This window comes from Falco peregrinus, chromosome 2, assembly GCF_023634155.1.
Source record: "Falco peregrinus isolate bFalPer1 chromosome 2, bFalPer1.pri, whole genome shotgun sequence".
NCBI lineage: Eukaryota > Metazoa > Chordata > Aves > Falconiformes > Falconidae > Falco > Falco peregrinus.
The window spans coordinates 112,033,913-112,057,001 of NC_073722.1; the positions used below are offsets into that span (position 1 = coordinate 112,033,913).

The 23,089-nt window shown below is 44.3% G+C and overlaps 1 protein-coding gene and 1 long non-coding RNA gene across 4 annotated transcripts in view; one reads left to right on the forward strand and one right to left on the reverse strand.

The window, feature by feature from the left end:
• The first annotated feature begins 45 nt into the window (after positions 1-45).
• LOC106112260 (uncharacterized) lies at positions 46-5,776 on the forward strand. The gene is made up of 3 exons (XR_003552931.2): positions 46-794; positions 3,081-3,152; positions 3,277-5,776. It is a non-coding gene; the product is annotated as an uncharacterized LOC106112260 (long non-coding RNA).
• A 369-nt stretch (positions 5,777-6,145) lies between these two features.
• NF1 (neurofibromin 1) overlaps positions 6,146-23,089 on the reverse strand; it is a 103,753-nt gene continuing 86,809 nt past the window's right edge. For all 3 annotated transcript variants that reach the window (XM_055797078.1, XM_055797077.1, XM_027781344.2), the window contains 7 exons: positions 22,705-22,827; positions 21,876-22,003; positions 21,069-21,169; positions 19,744-19,886; positions 18,850-18,896; positions 17,823-18,039; positions 6,146-11,107 (listed from right to left, as the gene is read on the reverse strand). In XM_055797078.1, the coding sequence (XP_055653053.1) occupies positions 10,965-11,107; positions 17,823-18,039; positions 18,850-18,896; positions 19,744-19,886; positions 21,069-21,169; positions 21,876-22,003; positions 22,705-22,827 (902 nt within the window). In that variant the 3' untranslated portion in view covers positions 6,146-10,964. The remainder of the gene's footprint in view (positions 11,108-17,822; positions 18,040-18,849; positions 18,897-19,743; positions 19,887-21,068; positions 21,170-21,875; positions 22,004-22,704; positions 22,828-23,089) is intronic.

Consider the following 23,089-nt stretch of genomic DNA (forward strand, 5'->3'; position numbering starts at 1 on the left):
CCGCCCGCCCCGCCCCGCCCCGCCCGCGCGCCGCGGCTGCGCACGGCCCGGCGCGCCTGAGGGGAGCGGCGCGAGGCACGGAGCGGCCCCTCCCGCCACGGTCCGGCCCGGCCGCCCCCATCGCTGCCGCCGCTCCGGGAGGGAGCCGGGCCGAGCCGCGCCGCTTCCCTCCCTCCCCCGGGGCTCGCGGGGCTCGGCGCAGAGGCGTCCCTCTGTGCGTGAGGCGAGCGGAGAGGCGAGGTGCTGCCCAGGCCCGCAGGCGGTAATGGCGCCCGGGCCGGCTCCCGTGGCGTCCCTCATGCCCAGGCGGGGAGCGGCCCGCGCCAATGCCAGCGGCCCAGCAGCTGCTGCCGTGGAGGGGTTCCCGCTGCAGGACCTGCCGTGCCTGGTGCTTCGGCCAGGCCTTGGGTATCTGATTCGCCTCTTCAAAGGGCTCGGAACGGCTCTTTGCTCCTCGTCCTCTCGTAGTTCTGAAAGACTGCGCCTCAGCACCCTCATCGCGCCAACTGCTCGGCCCTGTTCTCTGCTGTGATCACCAGGCTCGTCTCAGCCCCAGAGGCAAGGCACTTGATTGTCTCCTAACACAGCCAGACACTGCTGACTTCCACCATGCTGTTCAAACGAGTAAAAGGGTGGTGAATCTGTGCTTTACACAAAGTTACAGGCAAATGCTGCAAACACTTAGCTGATGACGGAACTAGACAGTAAGAAGGCACCTGCAGCAGCGCGGGACTGGAGGTGCTGTCTGCCGAGGCCAAACCAGAATAAGGAATGAAAACCAGTGTTTGAGCAAGGTAGCACAGGGTTGGAATTAGTGGAGACTCTTGTTTTCATTTTATTGTTGAATACTTGCGAAGTTTTTCCCCATGGCTTTTTGCATCCTTCGAGAAAATACAGTGTGTAAATGATTTCTGTGTCCCAAGGAATCTCTGAGGCTTTGGTGGGGGGATACACAGCAGAAAAGCATGGCTCCTTGTTGCTGGGCTGGAGCGCTCTTCAGGGCATAGGGGCTTGTTTGACAGTAGCTTTCAAGACAGCTCTGTGCAAGTCACTTGGAGGAGACTGTGGGAAATAGTTGTACTTACTCTAAGGAGCTTGGGAGTTTGCACAGCAGCCTGGTGTGAAAGAGGAAAAGGATCTGGGGTGTGGCTGGAGCAATCTGAGCAGCAGCCATGCTTTGGGAAAAGTTCTGTGCTGACCTTTATGGGCAACCAGTGTTAATTTCTGTGTCACTTAACACTGTAACACCAGGGAGGGGAGGAGTTTGGCCTCCCAGCTGGGTCTGTGTGGGAAGAGCAGTTTGGCAGTGGTGAATCCTCTCTTCACATAACCCAGCACAGTTGCATGGAAAGGCAGAGTCACAGGAGTCAGCTTTTGCCAGGTGCTCCTCCTTCCTGTGCAGCCTGGCGCTGTATTCGCTTCTGCCACAAATCAGAGGGCACCTACTGTGCCTGGGCACCGGGGTGGCCCCTGGGACACTGCTGTACCTGCAGTTTTTCAGGATTTGGTTCTGCATTGTGTGCAATGAAGAGGAAACTGTTCTTGGTTTGTCACTGGCCCCATCTTCGTGGTAACAGATGGCTCAGGATTTCCCAATGGAACAATTTAGGCTGCTTTTTCATCTTTTGGAAACACAGAGGTAAAGTCAGAGGGAAGAAATAGGCCAGGGAGAGATGGCTTATCGTGCTTTGGGGCAAGAATAGGCAGACAGGGAACAGCAGAGCAATGGAGAAGTGAGACTACAAACCAGAGTAATTTCCTGGTGGTAACCAGTGGGAGCTCAGTGGTTTAGGAAAGCATCAGTCTCCTTATAGCTGTGAAAGCCTGGTCTTCCTTTTCATCTAGAAGTAATAGATTACTCCAAAATTAGCCTACTTCCTTTTTCCAGTCTTTAATTCTGCAAAGCGTCTTCTGCTCTTATGAGCTTGCGTGGCTGTAAACAGCATGCTCTACATGATGTAATGATGCAGTAAATCTTCTGTTGTAAACACCTTAACAGCAGGACACCAGGGTACTTTTATTGGCTTAACTAACCAGGCCGGCTGGAGTTGAACCTGTTCAGTTGTTTATTTACAAATGTGTGCAGCAAGCAGTTAGTACATTAGAGAGTGTAAATGAGTAACTTGGAAAAATCACAGAATCCTTATTGGGCAGGATTGTTCTTCCTAAATTAGTAATTTGTGTAAGTATTTTTCTGTGAAAAGTTCCCGACTTGCCTCAATCTTTTTGTTTAGAGCAATCAGAAATTAGTAATAAATATCTGCTTAAAGACTATAAATTGTGCCACACATGAAGTGGAAAAAATGCAACAATGTTAAGACTCTGCCCTTTTAATGTCTTTAATCTGAAGATCTCAGAAGTTTGTTAAGAATTCTGCCAAGTGACAGCCATCCTTGGGCAGTTCAGGTTACAGTTACAGTTGCAGGTTACAGTTGGGCAATTCACGCATTCATGTTGCCTGACCACAAGATGTTAAGAGATTTGTCCAAGGTCACAAAGACAGCCTGTGCCAGACACACGTGGTGACCATAAAGATTTTAAGGTCCTGGGACAAAACCAGTGTCTTGCTCTCTGTGCAGTGCATAGCTGAGCTCTTACAGCAAAGGCCATAAGCATTATAGCGAGAAGAAAAATATATTCTAGTGAGTAATAATAAAGTTATACTGATGTCAAATAAAACAAAAAATTGCTAACAGAACGATTAACCACTTCTGTGTCTGACAAGTCATGTTCTTACAGAAACAGTTCATGCCTGAATTTTTCATGAGTGGGCAACAGCTTTCTAGCCTGCTAGTTCAATTTTCATGATTATTTAAAAAGCAAACAAAAGTTCCCAGCAAGAAGCGAACAAGAAAGGTGCCTCAGCATCCTTGAGGCCAATTTATTCTTCTTTGTTGTAAGTTACAGGTATGGCCATTAACATCTCAAACAGAACCGGAACATAAGGGCCAACAGTGGTGTGTGTGCTGAATTGCTTTGCTGGGTATTTGAGACAGTCCTTAGAGTGCTACGGGAGGTGCCTTGCGCTCAGCGCCAGCCTGTCTGTAACGGCTGCTCTCTTCTTTTGCCTTTGTCAGCAGCAAGGGGTGCATCGTGGTGCTCCTCGTATCCTGCTCCGCAGCCACGGCAGAGCTCTCCTCTCCCAGCAGCAGGTAGGGTGGGTGCTGGGTCGCTTCACACAGCTGTGCCCGCCTCTGCTGTACCGCCTCACAGCAGTGCGGCTGGGTTTGCACTGCAGTGGATGGAGGGGGTAGCAGCCATTTTTCCCTTTTTCAGGAACCGTGTGAGACCGGGAGTTAAAATCAAGGATGGGCTTGGCTGGAGGGAGAGCAGAGGAGAAGCAGCCCTAGAGAACAAGGTGCAGTGCAGCCTTCGGAAGGACAGAGTGCGCAGAGCTGGTGGATGGCCGCTTCTCCCCTTCCCATGAGCATCTCTTTGTGTGAGTAGTTCAACGTACAGCAGGATTCAGCAGCACAGAGGCAGCCTTTGCTCTTTGATCCCTACTGCATGATGGATGCTAACTGGTTTGGGCAATTCCTTGGGAAATTCCTTCCCTTCTTGTTGTGCTGCCTCAGCCACCCCAGGGGCCTCATTCGTGTTTGTACTGTGGGGCCTTCAAGCCTTTGTATGTTTTGCGTTGCTCTGAACTGGCCTCTTTGGCTCAGAGCCACTGTTTCTGTGCTGTCTCTGGCCCATGTTCAGTCATGCCTGTTTATAGACACTTGGGTGGGTCTCTCTCGCACTACGCAGAACTTACTGCACCCTCTTTGCATGCGCTAACCCTCGAGGAGAGGTGAAAGCCTCCTCTTTTACTTGCCTGATCCTATACTAAATGTACCCCAGGCCTCGGAAATTAGAACGGCAGTCTCAGAGTGGGCTCCAGGAGGGGTGAGGGGCAGCTGGGAATCACCAAGAAAGGGGGAAACCCCCCCCCATGGCTGATACTGCAAGGAGCTAGGGAGCACAGCCAGCAAGCGGAGGAACCTCACAGAAGGCAAATTAGGGCAAAGGGAATGGAGCCCAGAACAGGTGAGGCAGAGGCACCCATGCCTGGCATCTTCTATCTTAAATGTCAGTAGCCCCAGGAAGCAGAGTTGATGAACTAGATCTTGGAAAACTCACTCCCAGTCAGGCCCGTCCCTGCTCCACCTCTTCTGGACCCGTCCACTTCATTTACCTGCACCTTCACAGGCCGTGGAGGTCTGGGCAGTCACTTCTTCAGGGGACACGTGAGGGCTCTACTGAGCACCCAGACCTCCTGGGCAGGCCTTGTTCTCCAAGAACACTAACTGGGGGTAGAAGCAGCAGAGCAGGTATTTTTAGTTTTTCTGACAGAAAATACATTATGAGGGAAAAAAATGAAAATACAATTTAATAGTTCAGTGGGATTTTCTTGAACGTATAGTTACTCATCGCTATTTATAGCGCTATCATTTGAATATCCCTAAAGATGCAGTCATCAGCCGCCTTTTTCTTTACTGCTTTGAAGAACAAACCCGTGCTTGTTTTAACAAGTCACATCACGGGAGATGTTATTCTACACCCTCCACCCGCACAACTCTGGGATTTCTTTTTATTTGAGAGCTTGTTAAACATAGCAGCAGTCAACTGAAGAAACCGATGTTCCAAGGCACAAAGGATTCACACCTATAAATCATGAACTTCAGTGGTGGGAAAGGGCCATTGTTGCTTTGAAACGGAACAGTCAGCAGTGCTCTTCATAGCTACAAGAGGTTGGCTTTAGTTTTTAGTGCAGTGACAGCGGGTGACTAATCACATCGTATTTACTTAGGTTCACGTGTTCTTTGTCCACCTTTCCCACATAGATGGGCCTGGGGGTAGGATGGAAAAATACAAAGCATTTGACAATGGCTGAAGTGACCAACTTGCAGCAACATTCCCTACTGCAGGACATGAGGGATCCGATTTCACCTGGTCTCATGCATGAGAACTCTGTCGCTGTCACAGCAGTTAACCCATGGCAGCGTTTGGTCACCTTCCCTGATGGCTCCAAGCCATTCCAGGGGCAGCCAGCGCCAGCAAAGATCTGCTGCTGCCTCCCCACCCTCACAGCAGCTCGCTGTGACAGGCAGGACAGCCATTTCCCTTAGCATCTGATGCATTTTCTTCAGCCAGCTGCTCCCAGCTGCGAAGCAGCCCGGGCCGAGGCCAGTCCTAGCGCTGATGTTGACAGTCAGAGGCGGCAGATTCTGCACAAGATTCCCACCGTGGTTTCCTGTAGTGGCAGCATCCCCCCAGTGCTGGGACAGAGCTTCTCATTTTAATGTTTGTGCACGTTTCTTTGCAGTTTTTCAGTGTGCTTAAGAGTCTCCTACTTAGCAAATTAGCAGTTCAGTATGAAACTTCTGGGCTAGCTAGCAGATGGCTAGCTATCTGTGAAGGCTTGTTATTCCAAGTCAGAGGTACTTGGAAATATTTATGCCAGTCAGGGAGACAGCTTAATATTGAGTAATTAGCCACTCACATCATGGGTCAGTCTTACTGCCTGCAAATAACAGCTTCCTTTCTCTTCCCATTTCTACAATTTTGCCCTACTTAACTCTACAACAGAATTTATACATAAAAAAAGTTCTGAATTTTTACTCTTTTTTTTTCCTTTGTAAAATATTTTAGCAGCATCAGCTGGGCAGGGATGTTGAAGCAATTTCCTAAGAAAGAACTGCTTGCTCCAAGGGTGCAATTTTTTCCCTAAATATAGTTTTTCCAACTGTGTAAAGGTGTAACCAAAATAAAATTTTCTCCTTTCACTCCCTCACTGTGGCTACAGTGTATTTTGTGATCTCAAATAGCAGGGAGATCCAAAAGGGGACTTGAAAAGTGTTTTTAGCAGCAGTGATTTAGTACGTGTTTTTCAGGAAAAATCTGCATGGCTCCCTGCTCTCGTCAGTGCTGCTATTTCAGATTTAGGATTAATGAACATTTCCTCTGGAGTGCAGAAAAAGTGCTCCCAAAATTTAACGATTCAGAAACTGCTGCTCGTCCCTTCATGCCCTCCCTGCAGACAGCAGGAGCACTGCAACGACGCACCTGGCCCACGTGCCTGCTCCACTGTCCGTCCATTTTCAACTGAGCAGGCCTCGGGGTATGGTCAGTATGCAGGAACAATAAGATGTCTCAGAAGAAGTCAATGCAGTCACGCTTTAATGTGTTTTTACATCCTTTTACGGTTCACAAAGCCAGAATATAAGTACTTATACATTTTTAATAGGAAAGTAATATATTCCCCTAAAAGAAAAATAGATTTGATTAATCATTTGTCATAAAAGTTGCGTGACAGTTGAAACTTCAAGCTTCCAAGCTAGAAAAGCTCAAATAGACAAATTATACTGAAATGTTCTTTGAAGACCAAGCAGCTGTTTTATTAAAATATTAAATTTACATTTTAAAAAGAAATACTCTGATTTATTATTCAATTATGATAATCTTATTGAAGTGACATGGAATTTATGACAATGGGCTTCGTTCTGTCCTCAGTTATCCACAGGCAATCAGTTTTGCCATTATTTAGAACTGTGCAGGATCACACACACATAGAAGCAGCGTGCTCTGGAAAGACAAATCCGAGACACTGGATCTCGACTGGAATCTGATTTTCCCCAGAGAAAGTGGGTTTCCAGGTCTGGGACTAGGGCTGATCCAGTGCGTGCTGCAATGGGGCCCTTGGTCCAGCCCAAAGAACCTGTCCCAACCTCGCTGTCACAAGAAAAAGGATTTCAGAGCACACCAACGTCGTCCCGCAGCACAAGTGAATGACCTTCAAACAACTTCAAGCAGGTTGAATTTACATTTTACTTAAAAAAAAAAAAAAAAAAAAAAAGGGAAAGTACATACATGAGGGGAAAATGGGGTGAACAATAATTATCCGAAACCAGGTTTCTACCATTTTTACCTACAGTTACCACTGTGTTTGGATCGGCCGGGCTCTTGCCAGCTGTCGCACACTTGCTTACAATATGAACAGGATTGTGGATCAAGGAAACATTTTCAAAGTCGAGGCCCGAATGGAAACAGTAAGATACCATACACAGTGTAAGTTTATAGTACACAGCATTTTTTTAAATGACATAACGCAACAGCAGGAAGGAGTAGTAGTAGTTAACAGTTACTAACACTAGAATAATCAAATTTTTATGTTATACATATACAGCAACTAACTGCTTTACAAAAAAAGCAAAATAATACAATATATTGTCACATGTATTTACAGTGTAGTAAATATACTTTTCTGTCAAATTTTACACAAAAACTATTTACAGGTGAATATACTGCATTAAAAAAAAATTGTGGGACCAACACTAGAAGTGACTTTCTGTGGTAAATTTGTTGCATAACAATAAGACGTGCTTCATTACATTTGAAAAAAATGAACCTTAAATGAAACAGAAAAAGCCCTAAAACCTACAACCCAGTTAGGAATAGAGCACTGGAACGCTCCCAGGTGCTCAGTCCACAATACTTATTTGAAATGTTTCCTGTTCTTGGAAACCTCATGCACATTAAAGCAGAAACATTGGCATAATTAACAGGTAGGTTATGCACTATTCAAATACTACTGAATTATCTTTAAGTCAGGGAAAATACGAACATAAAACGTTAATCATCTTTACAGTACTTAACTGTAGTTAGTGTGTAATGGATAACGTGTTCTAAAACAGGGGTGTCAAACATACAGTCCCTGTGATGTAGTTAATGGTCCACATGTTAAAATTGGATTTTTTCTGAATCTGAGTTTTCTTTCTGGAGTGCACAGACTCCACGGCTGCAGAACCAGCCTTCAAGAAGTGACTTGAGTAGCCCACGCAGCAGCGGCTGCCCGGTAGTCTGCGGGCTGCCTGAAGCAGCGACTCAAAGGTGGGAACTCTTAGATCTGTCTGCTGCTCATTAGATCAGGTTTCGAGGCCACATCACCACCAGCAGCTACCTGCTGATCCCGCAGAGCACAAATGGAGTAACGGGTGAGGAGAGCACGCAAGATGGCTGGAGTGGGCGCCGAGCGCGGCGCTCACAGGAATGGAACGGAGCAGCACAGAGAGTATCCACAACAGGAAGAGCAAGTAACAAAGAAAACCAAAAGGCAAAATAACAGCAGCGGCTGTTACAGGGAGCAGGCCAAGTGCTGAATGTGACAGTAAGGCACTGAACAACTAATTACTAATAGGAGTTTAATCTTTAAAGGCCATGGTTCCCCCCACGATCTAAGCAGAAGCTTCCCAGTGACTGACGGTGGGAGACAACGTCCCTGTGTATCGGGGCGCCCATCTGTGCCCATCGACTGCCATCACGCCCAGTGTCGGCCCCCGTTACCCGACGTGTTTGACACCCCTGCTCTAAGGAAGTTCAGGTCCTCACTGAACCATGCAGTGAACACACCGAAAGACTCCCCCTCCTTCCAGGAAACAGAATAAATTAAATTTTGTTGACTTTATGAAGATACTGTCTTTTTCAGCTGGGACTGAGAGCCTGGAGTAGTTCTAGTTCTCACATGAAAGGTAACGTTAGTCACTGTCTGTTTTGATTTCACATTATATGTATTTCAAAGAATGCATTAATTCTAATTTAGGGACGCCTTTTAAATACAGACAATGCAAAATACTGAAAAAGAGTTGCTCTCAAATGCACCCAGTCCAAACAAAACTGATTTGGTGGTTCATCTGGAATTACTGTTTCTGTTGAAAGAAAATCTGCTCGTAGGAGAAACAACTGAAAATTATGTTTCTCTAATGGCAAATTACCTTTACAAGAGATTCTTTTTCCTCCTACCTACAAATCCTTCAGGCCTCTACCTTTCATTGTCTTCAACAAAAAGGAAAAGGCTGAAATTAGCTCAGTTCAGCACAACCAAGCACAGACTGGCAGCAATGCTGAGGGTGGCTCTTCGCAATTCAACATATGAGATGAGAACGGTTTTTAAATCGACAACTCCCAGAGTTTTACATGAGGAGCAGCTTAGGACATGGCATGAGTCACTGCTCTATTCCTAAACTCAGTTCTAGCCTCACAATCCCGTTCATAGTTGTGTATCAGTTCAGTAACCACACTTCACTGCAGCTCCTACATAGCCAAGAATAAAAAAATTTGGTTAATTGCACAATTCTTCCCATTTTCTAACGTGTCTATTTCAAGACTGCTAATTCTAAGGTTTCCTTTAGTTTTGACAAAACTACTTGCATATTAAGTCAGTGTTCATAGTCTTTCCAGGACTGTAAACAAATTAAAAGAAATTAAATTGTTATTTTATGAATCAATACAATAAAGATATTTTTATTTACATAAATGTTACATAGTTACTGTGTGGATACATGTGAGTTATGTGCTATATCAATAAAATCCAAACACTTAACTGTACCATTCTCTAGTAATTTAGCTGTGGAGTTTGATTTACTGAAAGCCACTAACAAAATTGCACTAGAGGATTTTATTTTATATAGTGGATATACTTGCTTTTCCTTAAAGCCACTTATGGATTGTTAATTTCTAACATACAACAGGGACCTGAAACTGGGAAGCGTGGCTGTTCCTCAGCAGGAGATAGCCGCAGCCCTCCAACGAGCACCCAACGACAGGCCCTTCCACCAGAACCTCCGCTCGCCTCCGCGGCCAAGCGCTCTGCACGCTTTCAGCCCGCGCAGCACCCAGCGCTGCGCCTTCACGCGTCATCAACATAGCAGCACGTTATCACAGTCGTCCATCGCCGACATACGACTGTAGCTGACAAGTCTTTCACAGTGACAGCAACTTCAGTTTTGTGTAACCCCCATGTACGGACCCTCACGATCTAGAACCCCTCAAACGTTCTGCAGGACGGGCTGGACTGCAGATGTCTGTACTGATCCCAGGAATTGCACTGCAAACATTCACACCTAACCTGGATTTGACAGTGTCAGTTATTGTTACATTCATGTACCTTCAGCAGACATTGCTGTTTTTGTATCACTGCTTGGGCAGCACGAAAGCAGCTTTGTGAGCACAGTCCCCCAGAGCTGGACGTTAACGCGTTCCATTTCCCCCTCCAGACCCCACTGGTTCTCTGCCAGGAATTTCTCAAAGGTGCGTATTGTTGGGAAGGGCAAAACTAAAGTTTATGCTAAATGGAAGAAAGAAGCGATAGATTTTCAACACTGCTACAATGACAGCACAACAGTTCTCAATGATTTTCTTTCCACCATACAACCTTTTTTAGTGCAGTTAAAGTACAGCCAAAAAAAAAAAAAAAAAACCCAACCCAAAACAACCCAACAAAAAAAAACTCGCTTTGGAAAAAAGCCAGTTTGTCCAGTCTGGTCCGTACACAGTCCAGGTATGTGAAGCTATGGTCTGGGGAATGAAGAGACTCGTGCAGCCTCCTTGTCCTCTCACATTTATTGCTAATTACTAGGAATTTAATCTAATGTACTGCTCTGGTTAAGCTCATTGTACTGCGGCTATTGTAAGTTTCTTTGAAGTATGGTAAAAAAAAGTCCACAGCTAAAAATCTTACATGTTTGAACTAAAACCAGGATTATAGCAACTTCCCCTGGCTCATAAAGCCACTACCTTGAAAAGTGTGCAAACAGGAGTAAGGATGAACACTTTCCTTTAGAGAAGAAACAAGGCAGATAACAGAAGCACGGCAGAACTGTATGAGAAATGGCTTTCGTATTTGGACACGATACGGTTCTGCAGTGTTACAGAACTCCACACCTCCTCCGGCTACAAAGTCCGTCAGGATCTATACGGGCAGTTCTGAAACACCGGCTTACATCAAGAACAGAAGGAAAGACATGAAGGCATTAAAATTCAGGCAATGTTTCAAGAGTTGATCATCTGGCAACACGGCTGACAGGATGGGAACTTTGAAATCAAGTGCAGCATCACAACCGGTGGATGGCCCTTTGTGAGGGCCCACATGTGTCAGTCAGTTTCCAAAAGAAAAGAAAATAAAGAAAAAAATTAGAAAGAAGTAATCACACAATCTTTTTGATGCTGTGACGTTTGAAACTGCCAGCGCTGCGCTGCTTTTGCACTTGGCTCGCGGAGCCGTGGCGCATCCTCCCACTGTTGGAGTGTCCGGCGGTGGGCGAAAGCTCTACGTTCTCCTTGTCGATCCCTGGGGAAACACAAGGACCACGGTTAACGCCCCTGCCTTGGCCATCCCCCAACTTCACGCTCTAAGGGCGGCCCCCAATGGGTGTCCTCTGGCAGTGCTGGGCCCAAGCGCGGCTCCAGCTCCCCCTGACCCTGGGGAGGGCGAGGGACAGCAGGGCTGGAGCGAGGGGCCTGGCAGAGCTGCAGGGGACCCGCCTGCACAGGTGTCAGCAGTCCGGACAAAGAAGGACATCGTGGTCCAAAGCCCTGCGGAATTCTGCCATGCTGACAAGGGGCAGTTCATTCCAAACAGCGCTTGGCAACACCAGCCAGCAGTGATGCCGCCTGCCTGGGAAAGCAGTCACAATGTACTTGTAAAAAGAATTAATTACTTGTGGTAGCTTAACCCCAACAGGCAGGTCAGCACCATGTAACCGCTGGTCATCCCCCTCCACCCCAGCGGGACAGAGGGAGAGGAAAGGAAGAGTAAAAGCAAGAAAATTTGGCATCCTGATTAAAATAAAAAGTCTAGGTAAGTGAGGGATTTGTGGAAGAAAAAGCAAAACAAAACAAGTGATGCAATCGCAATCGCTCAGCAGCCCCGTGCCCAGCCAGGTCCTGGGTGCAGGACGGCTGACCGCCAGCATCCCTCTTAGTCACCGAGTGGCACGCCGTTGCGGACTAACCGGTGGGCTGCGCCCACCCCACCCACTGCCCACCCTGCCTCCTCCCAGCGGGGCTGAGCGAGGATCAGAGCAGGCCCTGCCCCGCGCCAACGCTGTGCAGCACGGCTTTGGTCACGCAGCTAAAAGGCAGCCCCGTGCCAGCTGCTGTGAGAAAATCAGCTCTACCCAGCCAGGCCCCAGTGTAACACAGCCTTGCCGTCGATGATGTTTCTGCCTCTCCAATGACAAATCTAAATACAGTTATTTCATTGCAGTGCTGTAGTATCAAAAATATTTTTTTCAGGATCAGATGCATGACCCTGTGTTCCACAAGAGCCTGGACTCCGACCACATAAACCACCTCCACATGCTGAAGCACGATGCCTGCTCACACAGACCTAGGCACTCACCCTACACACAGCTTGGCACATTTCAACAGGACTCGTTCAAATCTTTTTTTCCCCCTCCCTTAAAGTTGCAGCTTGAATTCACCGTTAAACTGTCTCCAGCAATAAAAGACAAAATACTTTGGACTATGGGCACTGGCTGATCTGTTCCAATCTATGCTGCTTTCCTACAATGTGAGAACAGGGGTACCAACTGCTCACTGACCTCACCCAGTCAGCTCTTCAAACAGGAGCGGGAGTTTTATTTAATGTGGGAAACGGCACACGTAAACGTTCACACGGCAGATGAAGGGCTCCCCTGCATCCTCAGAGCATCCGTACCCGCTGAGAACACTAAGTCTCCCAGGCCACAAAGCCCTTCCTGGCTCAGCTTTGAGAAGACTGAGCAAAAAGTCTGACTCGAGTCTCTTCTGACTTTTGCATTCTCTGGGAGGATGACAGTCTGTCCAGTCCAGGGGCTTCTTCAAGCCAAAAATCAACGACTGCTTCCGAACAGGGGAACGGCGGGGTGAGGAAGGCTCGTACCTGAGCCTACAGCGTTCTGCTGCAATGGCAGCGGCTCATGCTTGCTACTAGAGAAGATTCATGTGCATTCAGGTACCTACAATTCCACTCATCTCGGCTCACAAAAGATCAGTAAAAGTACATAACGTACAAATCAATGTTGGGAGGACTCTGTCTCACTGCCAGGAAGAATGAAAGGCTCAGCTGGCTTACTCTGCATACAATGAAATGGGACCGATGCAGGTATTTGCTTGAAGAATTAAGTGTCAAAGTGTAGACACCAATTATAATGCTTTAAGCACTGGCATATTGAGAGGGGGAGGGAAAAAAAAAAAAGAAAAGAGCGCCAACAATTAACTTGGAACAAGGACAAGTAAAGAAACTGTTTTCTAAGCATGGTATTAACAGGAAACATGCAGAGCAGGTGAGTCTGGAAATCCTTAAGAACTGCTGTGGCCTAAGTTCAGCTCCACCGAAGGTGGGAGGAGGCTGAGGGAGTACAAGAGAAGGATGAAACCAGACAGGTCTATACCCAAGTGCATACACTTTTCTGAGAAGCTTTGCACATTCGCTGCAGGACAAGGCAACTCTATTATGTTTTACTAAAAGAATCACATAAAAAAAACCCTCGAAAATTAACTGCTTTAGTGTAAACTTCATGCTGACAATGATGACAACAGATGAAAGCCCTGGGTTATGAGCTGTTACTCTAACAGCTCTGGACACAGTAACTTGAAGATATAAAAGCTGAGACTTGTGTTTAATGCAGACATGCTTCCGACAATCATTACTTTTATTCTGAGTTCATCGTTCATGTTGCAGTATCTTAGTATAGCTGTCACATTATTCCTGCAACAAAATCAGTGTCTGATGTGGGTTTAGCAACACTCAACACTTGTGGTACATCTGCAGCAGTGGAATGAACAGCGGGAAGGGTGTTTTTATGCAAGAGGGTAAAAGTGCAGTCAGCAGCAATAACTGGAATGTCTGACAGTGAACAAAACGTTAGAACAAAATCCTGCTGCTATAAATGACATCTCCCACGGTTATGTCTCATTCCTATAAGAAACTGATTCTCATTGGCATTAGCAAGAATAAAGAACACACTCCACAATTCACACACATATAGGGCCAACTTCAGAACACCAGCCAGGAGCTGGCTGCAGGCTACATCGCCTTTCCTCTCCTCGCGTGGGTGTGTGCTTACAAAAACCACAAACTCCAATGAGAATAGCAAGCAACCCATGGGCATGAGCAAAAAAACCCGCTTCTGCAGCTTTTCCTTACTCCTCCATACAGAAGTAGCAATCCGGTGGTGTTGAGGACCCACTCTACTGAGCTTCTGTCTGCTGCAGTTTAGGGCACAGAACTCGTGTCGGTTTACTGGTGGTGTGTAACTGAAGTTACAACAGACTTCCAGTGCATCTAACGAGCTCATGTGAAATAGTTCACTGTAGCTTAGTACCTGCAGCAGAGTAGTTCCACATACCAAGCATCTCCTTCTCTATTCCCAAATTGATCTTATTCTTAAAGACATGACTGACTGACTTTGCCTGCTCGATCATCAGATACAATTAGCATCGCACAAGAAACGCAACAGCTTAGCACTTACACTGAAGCCATTCCCGCTGTCAAAAGGATCGGTAAACTGCTTCTCATGCCACCAGCCCAACCCTGAAGCAGATCAAGCAGTATTGCGTGCAAATATGGTGAAAGTAGAGTGTACCTTGATGAGGAAGCTGCATGAAAACTGCAGATTTAGAGCAAGGCAGAGAAGCTTCACAGACACAGAATGAAAGAAATAATGTAAGTGAACAACGTCCATGACAAGGGGAAGAAAAGGGGAAGGAGAGGGAACGGAGAAGAGATGGTGTCAGACAAACATTTATAAACAATGAGCTTGCCTATTTGTATCCAGATACCAGAGAAGAAGTTTTCACAGATCTGCAACTTGGTATACTTGTAACCATAATAAAACCCCTCATTTGGCTGAAAGCTTCTTTAACTCAGTGTGATAAACGAGCTTAGCACTGCTACATACTTGATTTTCGTGTTCAGTAGTTCTCAAATCAAAGTGGATGATGGATCTGCATCCCTTATTCGTCCCACAGTTGCCTTACTGTTTCAAGCAATCCTGTGGCCCACCTTTACTTCATATTCTGAACGTCTTTCACCAGTGATTTTGATTTGGCAGATACTAGGTCTTCCACCCCTTATTCCCTCACTCTCATCTCTACAGTGTAAACGTGTACAGCAACGACAATGTCACCAGGCACCTCCAGGCACAGTTAACGAGAATGCAAAATTCATGTATGCAGCTGTGAAGCTGTACAAAGTGCCAGAACACCAATTAAATTTTTAATATAATTAAACAGCTTAAAAAGCAAAGCATGTTTTATGTCAAGTTGTACTGCTTAAGATACAATTTCACTGGTTTAAACTGGTATGTTGATTGAAGTGGAGCAATGTAATAAATGTGGAATGAAGGAGCAAAATGAAAAGCTCCATCCCGTGACCTGATCCACAGTTTGAGAAAGCTGGAGATCCCCTGATCAAACCCCAAGTCTTTGTATTCAAATTGCTAGAATGAAGCGAGAATGCTCAAGGAAATAGGCAGGACACTAATAAATAGTAAGTGATGAGGGGAGAACACCACTCAGATTAAACACGAAGCACAAGGCTTTCCTTAAGTAGCAGCTACTTCAGGCTATTTCACATCAGCTGGAAACACCTATATAGGCTGGTTCTTTACAGAGATGCCTCCAGTCTGGTTACACCAAAATGGCACCATTAGTCCCTCATGTTGGTCTTTTACAATTTAATTTCCAAGCAAACCACACGCTAAGCATCATAAATACATTATTACAGACTCACTAGTAGCCCCAAAAAGTTCACTAGTTCCTAGGTCCACTTGTGGAGATGAGCTCTTAACCAGCGTTTGAGAAGAGCCATCTGTTTGCAGATGAAAGAGAATTTTGACAAGCTGGATTAATTCCTTCCTCTTAGCTAACAAAGGAAGAAGGAACAGAAAGCGAGGCGTATGGAAGGAAGACATTTACACAGAAAAATGCTTTTTTCGCTAGTAGAGGGCCTAATCCTGCATCATCACTTCATCCTTGCAAGAAGTAGTGTTGGAATTGCCAGATGCCACATTCTAAACAGAAAGATGCTGCCCATAGTGCACACACTTCCACACTGACAGCAAGGTCTGGCTCCTTTCCCTCCTCGAATTTTATCCTTCTCCTTGCTCCAGTAGCACAGATGATTCTGAGCTGTATGTTGAAGTTGCTATTGAACCACTTCCCTTTTCCATAATCTTGGTAGTTACCTGTACCTGCAGTCTCTCAGGAGTTGGTATACGGAGATACAGAGACAGGATGAGCTGCATGACAATGTAATAAAGTGGCTGCATTATATATTCATAACACATAATGGACATTGTGAAGTGTTAAGTAGCTCTTCAAACTCAACTTTCACCAGTTCTTATTACTCTGATCAAAAGGGACTCCGATGGCACCAGCAGGTCCCTTTTCAGGCCACACTGCTCTTTCCCTTGTTCCCACGCACGAATGAAAAAGGAGGAAACAATGGCAACACTGGTCTCCTTTAGGCTAGAGAGACATGTAACAACTGTGACAAATATGCTTCACACTTCCTCTCCTCACTTGGGACAACTATTTCATGTAATAAATCATCTTAAATCGGCAGGAAACTGGAAAGCAAATCTTGTTTTGAGTACATTTACACCGACAGGGATCTTGAAATATAATTCTAGAATGCTTTATCAATATTTCAGGAAGGTGGTGTCCCCCAGATTAAACCATTTCCTTCTCATACTGGAAAAAAGCAAGTTGTTATCACTTCTCACTGCATGAAATAAATCACTATTCCCAAATTAATCAAACACACAGCGTGCTCTCTTACCTCTGTTGCACCTCTACACGTGCCTCACCTCTGCAATACTCGTCATACTGGGCAAAAAGCATGCATCACATCTGTGAGCAAAATGATAATCTGGAAGACCAGATTCCTTGAACCGAGCCAAGGCCAGTTAGGCAGAACTTATTTCAGGGCTTGCAGAAACCAGTGAACAAGAGTGGACAAAACCCAGAACACCTCTGCAAATACTATACCTAAATACAAGTGGCTTCTAGCCTTCCTTTGAGGTTAGAAACAAAGCGGAAGCAAAAGGCTGGCCGGCTTCAGTGTTCAGAACTGCAACAGTTAAATCCTAATTTAAGAAACAGCATACAGTATAATTTTTATGACAAAGAAGAGTAAAGAAGTTGCTCAATATACAGACACTAATCCAAAATCACTTCAGGAAGAGTCTTCACACAGATTTCTTTGACATAAATTCCATTTTCTTCCTAATTTTAATTTTCTCTGGCTTATGCTTCGTCTGCTATTCTGAGGAATTTTTACTCTTTTTTTCATTTTTCACCCTGAAAATCTATGCTGTTAAATTTAACCTCTGCATTTCCCTGTAATTCCCTTCTCCCCAAGCCAGAAGGAGTTCAGTGGTTTTATCCATTTACTGCCTTTGATGACTGTTCTTTTCTTGAACACCTTCATTTTATCAGCAGCACATTTCTGGCAATACAGTGGTCTGAACTGACCCGGTATTCCACACATCTCTAGCGGAATGCGCGCTCTTTTGTCTTCAAGGGAGGGTAGTCCCTCTGCATGATGCTGCCTGTATGAACACTGGCCTTAAATCATCAGTCAATTGAAACAGAGTCAGCCCAGACACACTCTTCCACAGCACAGTTCTGGATTATTTTTCCTAATACGTGCTACCTTGTAGTGCCCAGATAGGTATTACTCTCCTTGCGAAATACTGTATGTTTATTAATTTTCAAGACTCCACTGCGGCATATGTTCCATATTAAGATGCAGCTGTTACTCGTTCTGATGCACTTAATGCTATTTCCTTCACGTATAATGACCTGGGAGACAGCTTTCGTGCTGGACAGAATCCAACATTGGAAATACCAGCAAAACAGCTCAGTGCACAGCTCAGTGTTCATTCGACTCAAGCACGCAATGAGGTTTTATGCATAAACACATCTGAAGAGACAACAAGGCTGAGTGTGTGGCTACAAACCCAGTAAATTCAGTAAGTTTCCCTTACCTATGTAGTACCAGAACAGCTACTGACCTGGGGAGTGTTGGGAAGTCGCAAGCGAGGTCATGGAATTGGAAAGGTTAAGGTTGGCAGTAATGCTGAGCTGGCTCTGCACTGCGGGAGGATATGGAGATGTGGGCGTCAGGAGAGATTCTTCACTGGTTTCCTCATCAATTCCAGGCAAATACGTGTCAATCAAGGCATCAAGAAACTTCACTATGAGCTCAGCATAGTCAGGGATTTGTGTTTGCTGTGGGCGATGGTGGCAGGGGGAAGGAAAAAAAAAATTGGTTCTTTTCTTTCTACTTTTCTGTCAATACCAGCTTTGACTCAGAACTCTAGCATTACACTGGTTTTGCCTGAAAATTTTAAAGTGTTTGATGTGAATATCTGTACAACCCAATTTGTGGTCTTTTCCAGATTAATCTAAACATGCATGTTAAAGACCATTTGTAGGTGTAATTTCTGTAGCGCATGGAAGAACAAGGTTAGAAAAGAAAGGCCACGGCATCCAGGAGGTGAACTGCCCCAGCTGCTGGTACCTAACACGGTACTAACAGCACTGCCCATGCCCCCAGAGCCTGACATCCAGAACGCTGCCCACGCTGCTCAGCTAGTTCTTGTTACGAGGACTAGAGGGTACAAATGGCAGTACAGACGGTCAGCGCTCAATGTGTTTGTTCTGTTGTAACCTAAGCTTTAACTTTCTGGAATTTCGTTATCCAATGAATCCCTTACACTGCAAGATACATGTAATAAACTAAAGACTTTCTGATCGATATTGTCCATCCAAGGCCCCTTAGTGAACCTGGGGGCAGTAAAAAGGTGCATTTACACACCCGACTGCTTTTAGCCAGCTTTGGCAACTTGACCTTACCGCGTGTGACAGAATAATCTGATGCAGGCTCAAGAACTGTTTTAGCTAAGTGAGCCTTAGAGTCCCAACTTGCTCACATAAACTCTATGACACGTCATTTATTTGCATCTTTCCTGGAGCATCAGTGCCCTTTATACAGAAAACAAAGGCAAATCGCTCATGAACTTAATGTACTGTTCATACCTTAGAAAATGGGCCAGCAAACCTCCATAACCCATTAAATCCAAAACCTGCAACAACAAATTGAATGTTACAACAAAAACACAGTTCTCAACTGACTGTGAACAACTAGAAAGTACATGTAGTACATCCCTCAGATCTACTTAGGTACGGAAATGAAGTATTTTGATTCGGAGATGCCACACTAGATTTTGTCCAAACCACGTATAACCAACATAAGGCATTTTAATTTCTATATGAAGTACATAAGTAGCAATAACCTGGAAATCTCAGAGCATCTCAGAGCTGTCATACAAGAAATTCTTGATGATTTTTTTAAAAGGTAAATTTAGCATGTAAATAAACATCTCATTTTAAAAATTATGTCAACATTCAAGTTTTTCCTCAACTGTCATCTGTTTCTTATGGATCTTCCTGTAAAGTTTTTGATTAAGGACCAAATATAAAATATTTATGTTTTAGGCATTCAAGTGTCACTTGAAAGTGAGCTCGGGCACTGAAAAACAAACATTACTCTATGGAATTTACCAATAATTAAATCAACCCTTAACTTTCAAGGTTAACTTAAAACTCATCATTTATCACCACTGTTCATGTTTTGCATTTCTTTAAATTGCTTAGTGGAAACAGAACGCTGAGTTACAACTCCTTTTTACTCACAGTGGTGGTGTAATACTTCCAATATTTGGTGCACAACTGCAGCAAATGGCTTTAATATTCATGTTGGCAGGGTGGGGTTTAATATGCAAACTCTGACTTTTACTAGGATGTAAGAAGTTGGAGAGATGCCACACAAGGCTGCCTGACTAGTCTATCAGGGCTGCAACTCTGAAACATGTTCAGTAGCAAATCTAACTTAAGGCACAGAAGTTTCTCAAAAAATGGCCAAATACTTACTCTGTAGATAAGAAGTTTGGTACTGGGGTGGAGACTCTTCATGGTAGACGACACTTTGAACAATCCCATGAATTGGATTCAACAAATTTGGATCCTGGCACAGCGATAAAAGTGTATTGATCTTGGAATCCAATAAATTATGCCTGCAGAAAAGCAAAGTGGCTTATTTTTTCTTCATTAAATAAATCTGCAGTTCCCGACTGACCTCAGCACATGGCAGTTAAGGTGGGATTTTCAAAAACTCAGTGATTTCAGAAGTTGAATACAACTCATATACGTGTTCAGTGAGGACTTTTACCATGTGCCACAATTTCAAAAAACTGTGCTAACAATATAACCCATTAAAGCATTTACCTAGCACTTTAAATTGCAAATATTTAATTATTTAAAAAAAATAAAAAATCATTGGATTTGTGTGCATGTCAGAGCTGCAATTTCAAAGCAGCTTTTTTAACTTCTGGGCGCACTGTCTCACTTGAGCTCTCTTGCAGATCTCATGCATGTTTTCTTGCTTCTTTTTAATACAAATGCCAGTTACTTACAAATGTGGTTTCAATAGCTCACAGAACTTGTCTGTATTTTGACCATTACTTTACAAAGCCAAAAAAAGGTAGTGGTATTTTTAAATGAAGCTCAGGTCGGTTTTAAAAAGTCTACTCATCTTCATTTCCGATAGTTGGGTTTCCCTTACATCTACTGACTCCAGTGAATACTACTTTTAAGGGATATCTGCAGAAATACATCCAAAAAGTATCTTAAACTCTGCTTTAAATCAGTTTTGATATGTGCTTGGGATACCAATTAAAAAACCTGCATCTGAGTGGGGTGACAATAACACTTAAGGGACAGCATACACTGACTTGTACAGAAAGGTACATGAATGCATTAAAATGTCATTTGATTCTCCACAGTATCAAAAAGCGATAAAGCCATTCCAAGTCACTGGACCAGAGTAATGGCAGCAGTGATGCTGAAAGCTTCGGGAAGAAAGGATGGCTGTACAGACAGGCGCCCTGGCAACCGCTGCACCCAGTTCGCCCACGCTCTGCCAGCCTGCCTGACAACGCGAAGCTGAGGCGCTCTGAGGGCCATCTGTATCCGTGGTATCTGAGGATGTTCCGGTAAGAACATCAAATTCATTTAACACAGTAGGAAAGGGCAATTCTCAAATTGCTGTGGACACGGGTCTCAAGAAGCCACGGACAGCCTGCAGCTAGCAACCCACACGTGAGCAAAGTACCTCGCACATCCCTGTCCTGGTCCAGAGACCTTCCAGAGAAGGGCCAAGTACAGAGTCACCGTAAACAAGTTCTGTAGATACTTACACAACAGGGAAGACCTTTGGGAAGACAACACTGGCTTCTGCTAAATACTCATACAGAATCCGCTGGTCAAACTCATCAGTAGTGTACTTCACTAATGTTGCCTGTCGTAACGGAAAGGATCAAATTAGCATGCTTCTAATTTAATTCAAGTAGTTATAGGCTTTCCTTGTTGTTGCTAGGGGTTTAAGATTTCTGAATAGCAGAAAGCAGCATTACAAAAGATTAATTTATGTCCTCTTTGGACATGGAATCAAGTTACATGTGTATGCAGGAAACAATAAAAACAGTTGGTAATAGCTTCTATTTTGGCAAAAAAATTAGCTAGTCAGTTTCTGACAAAACGGAGTTTCAGAATTATACCAATAAAGTTACTATTCCTGGTATATCTGAAGAAAACACTATCATACTGTACCTATATTACTAGTTAATGTTTTTTAAACCGAATTATGCTGGGATTCCAACATTTTTTACTTCTTAACCTTTTAAGCACAATACATTAATATCTTTTTATTACAGAAAATTACTTTGTGATAAAAATCTGCCAGGAAAAAGGGACAACTGTTGGACAAATTCTACAAAACAATACAGAGTAACAAAAATTCAGCATTTGCTCTCAAAAGAGCATTTAAATACATTTCCAAAAGTGATGCCTAGGAAGCTGGAAGAAGAGCAACAAAAGAATAGACTTGCACATCGCAGTCATTCTGATCCATATAAATTTAGAAACACTGCAAGGAACATGTACGCATCTTTGGAAGGTAAAAGAGTATCAGAAAATAACAGACAATACACAGAAATAAAGCTTACAAGAACTGTAAGCAGCAGTGCTTGAATTTTTGGGTCAGTCAGAACTTCTTCATCTAGGAGCACATTTGACTCAGAAACAGAAACTTTTCGAAGATGTGGGTGTTGCTGTGGTGATATTCTCTGGGTTTCTGCCAGGTAAAAAAGAGCAACTCATCCAAAGCGAAATAAACCCAAACCAAAATAGAATTAGCGCTTGCACAACAAATTCAGTCATATGCACACTTCAGAGTTCACCAGCCTTTTCACAAAGTACAAAAGCAACAACTATGCTGCAATACCAGCAGCACTAGACCGTTATGTGGGATGTATTACCAAATGGCAAACAATAACCCTCCTTTCCTACAGGGTGAAATACAAGCCCGAGGTGGCCAGTACCACAGCCAGGGCCAGGCAGCAGACTGATGTCAGACCCAGCACAAGACCCCCTGTCCTGCATTGCAGTTGGGGCTGGGGGCACAGGAAGCAGATGTAGGAGAAGATGAAGAGAGGCATTCCGGGCACTAGGTCACATTCCCTCTCCTGCAGAAATCTGCAGCTAGGGCTTACAAACTTACAGAAAGCCAAATTTTAGTTATTTCATTTCACTCCTGCATTGCAGTGCTTTATAGCTGCCCCTCATTCTGCATCTGCAAACTGAGCAGCTCTAATGGAAACCTCAGTTGCCAGAGAGACGGAAGAGTCTACTCTCCAAAAGCCACTGTTAAGAAAGGTATTTCCCCCTTACCTTGTAGTAACCTAGGCAAATAAACACTGATTCCAGAAATAAGCCTTTGCAGATACATACAAAGCATTTATAATTGGTATTATTCTTAAAATGTTAGTTTCTCACCCATTTCATAATCATTTTCGGCTACTCTCCTCATTTTGGGAGGCGTTGTGATTCCAGATTCCATGTCTTGCCTTTTAGGAGCCTTTGTGTCCGATATCAAATGGTCAAAACTTTTCCTTGTACCTGAAAACAATTTATCAGGCAATTAAAAACATTAAACCTAAAGTCCATATTCTAACTTTTCCTGATTTTCTGCTACTCTATCTACATCATATTGATAGGAATCTGAGGACATTTTCACTGTTATTTTCATCAGGGATGGTAGAGAAAATACAATCACACCATGCTGCTCTCCATCAGAGTTTCCAAAATGCTTCACAATACATATGAGAAAAGCAAGCAATTTATTCCAATTTGTAAGCTGTGGGCATGCTATGGTTTCCTG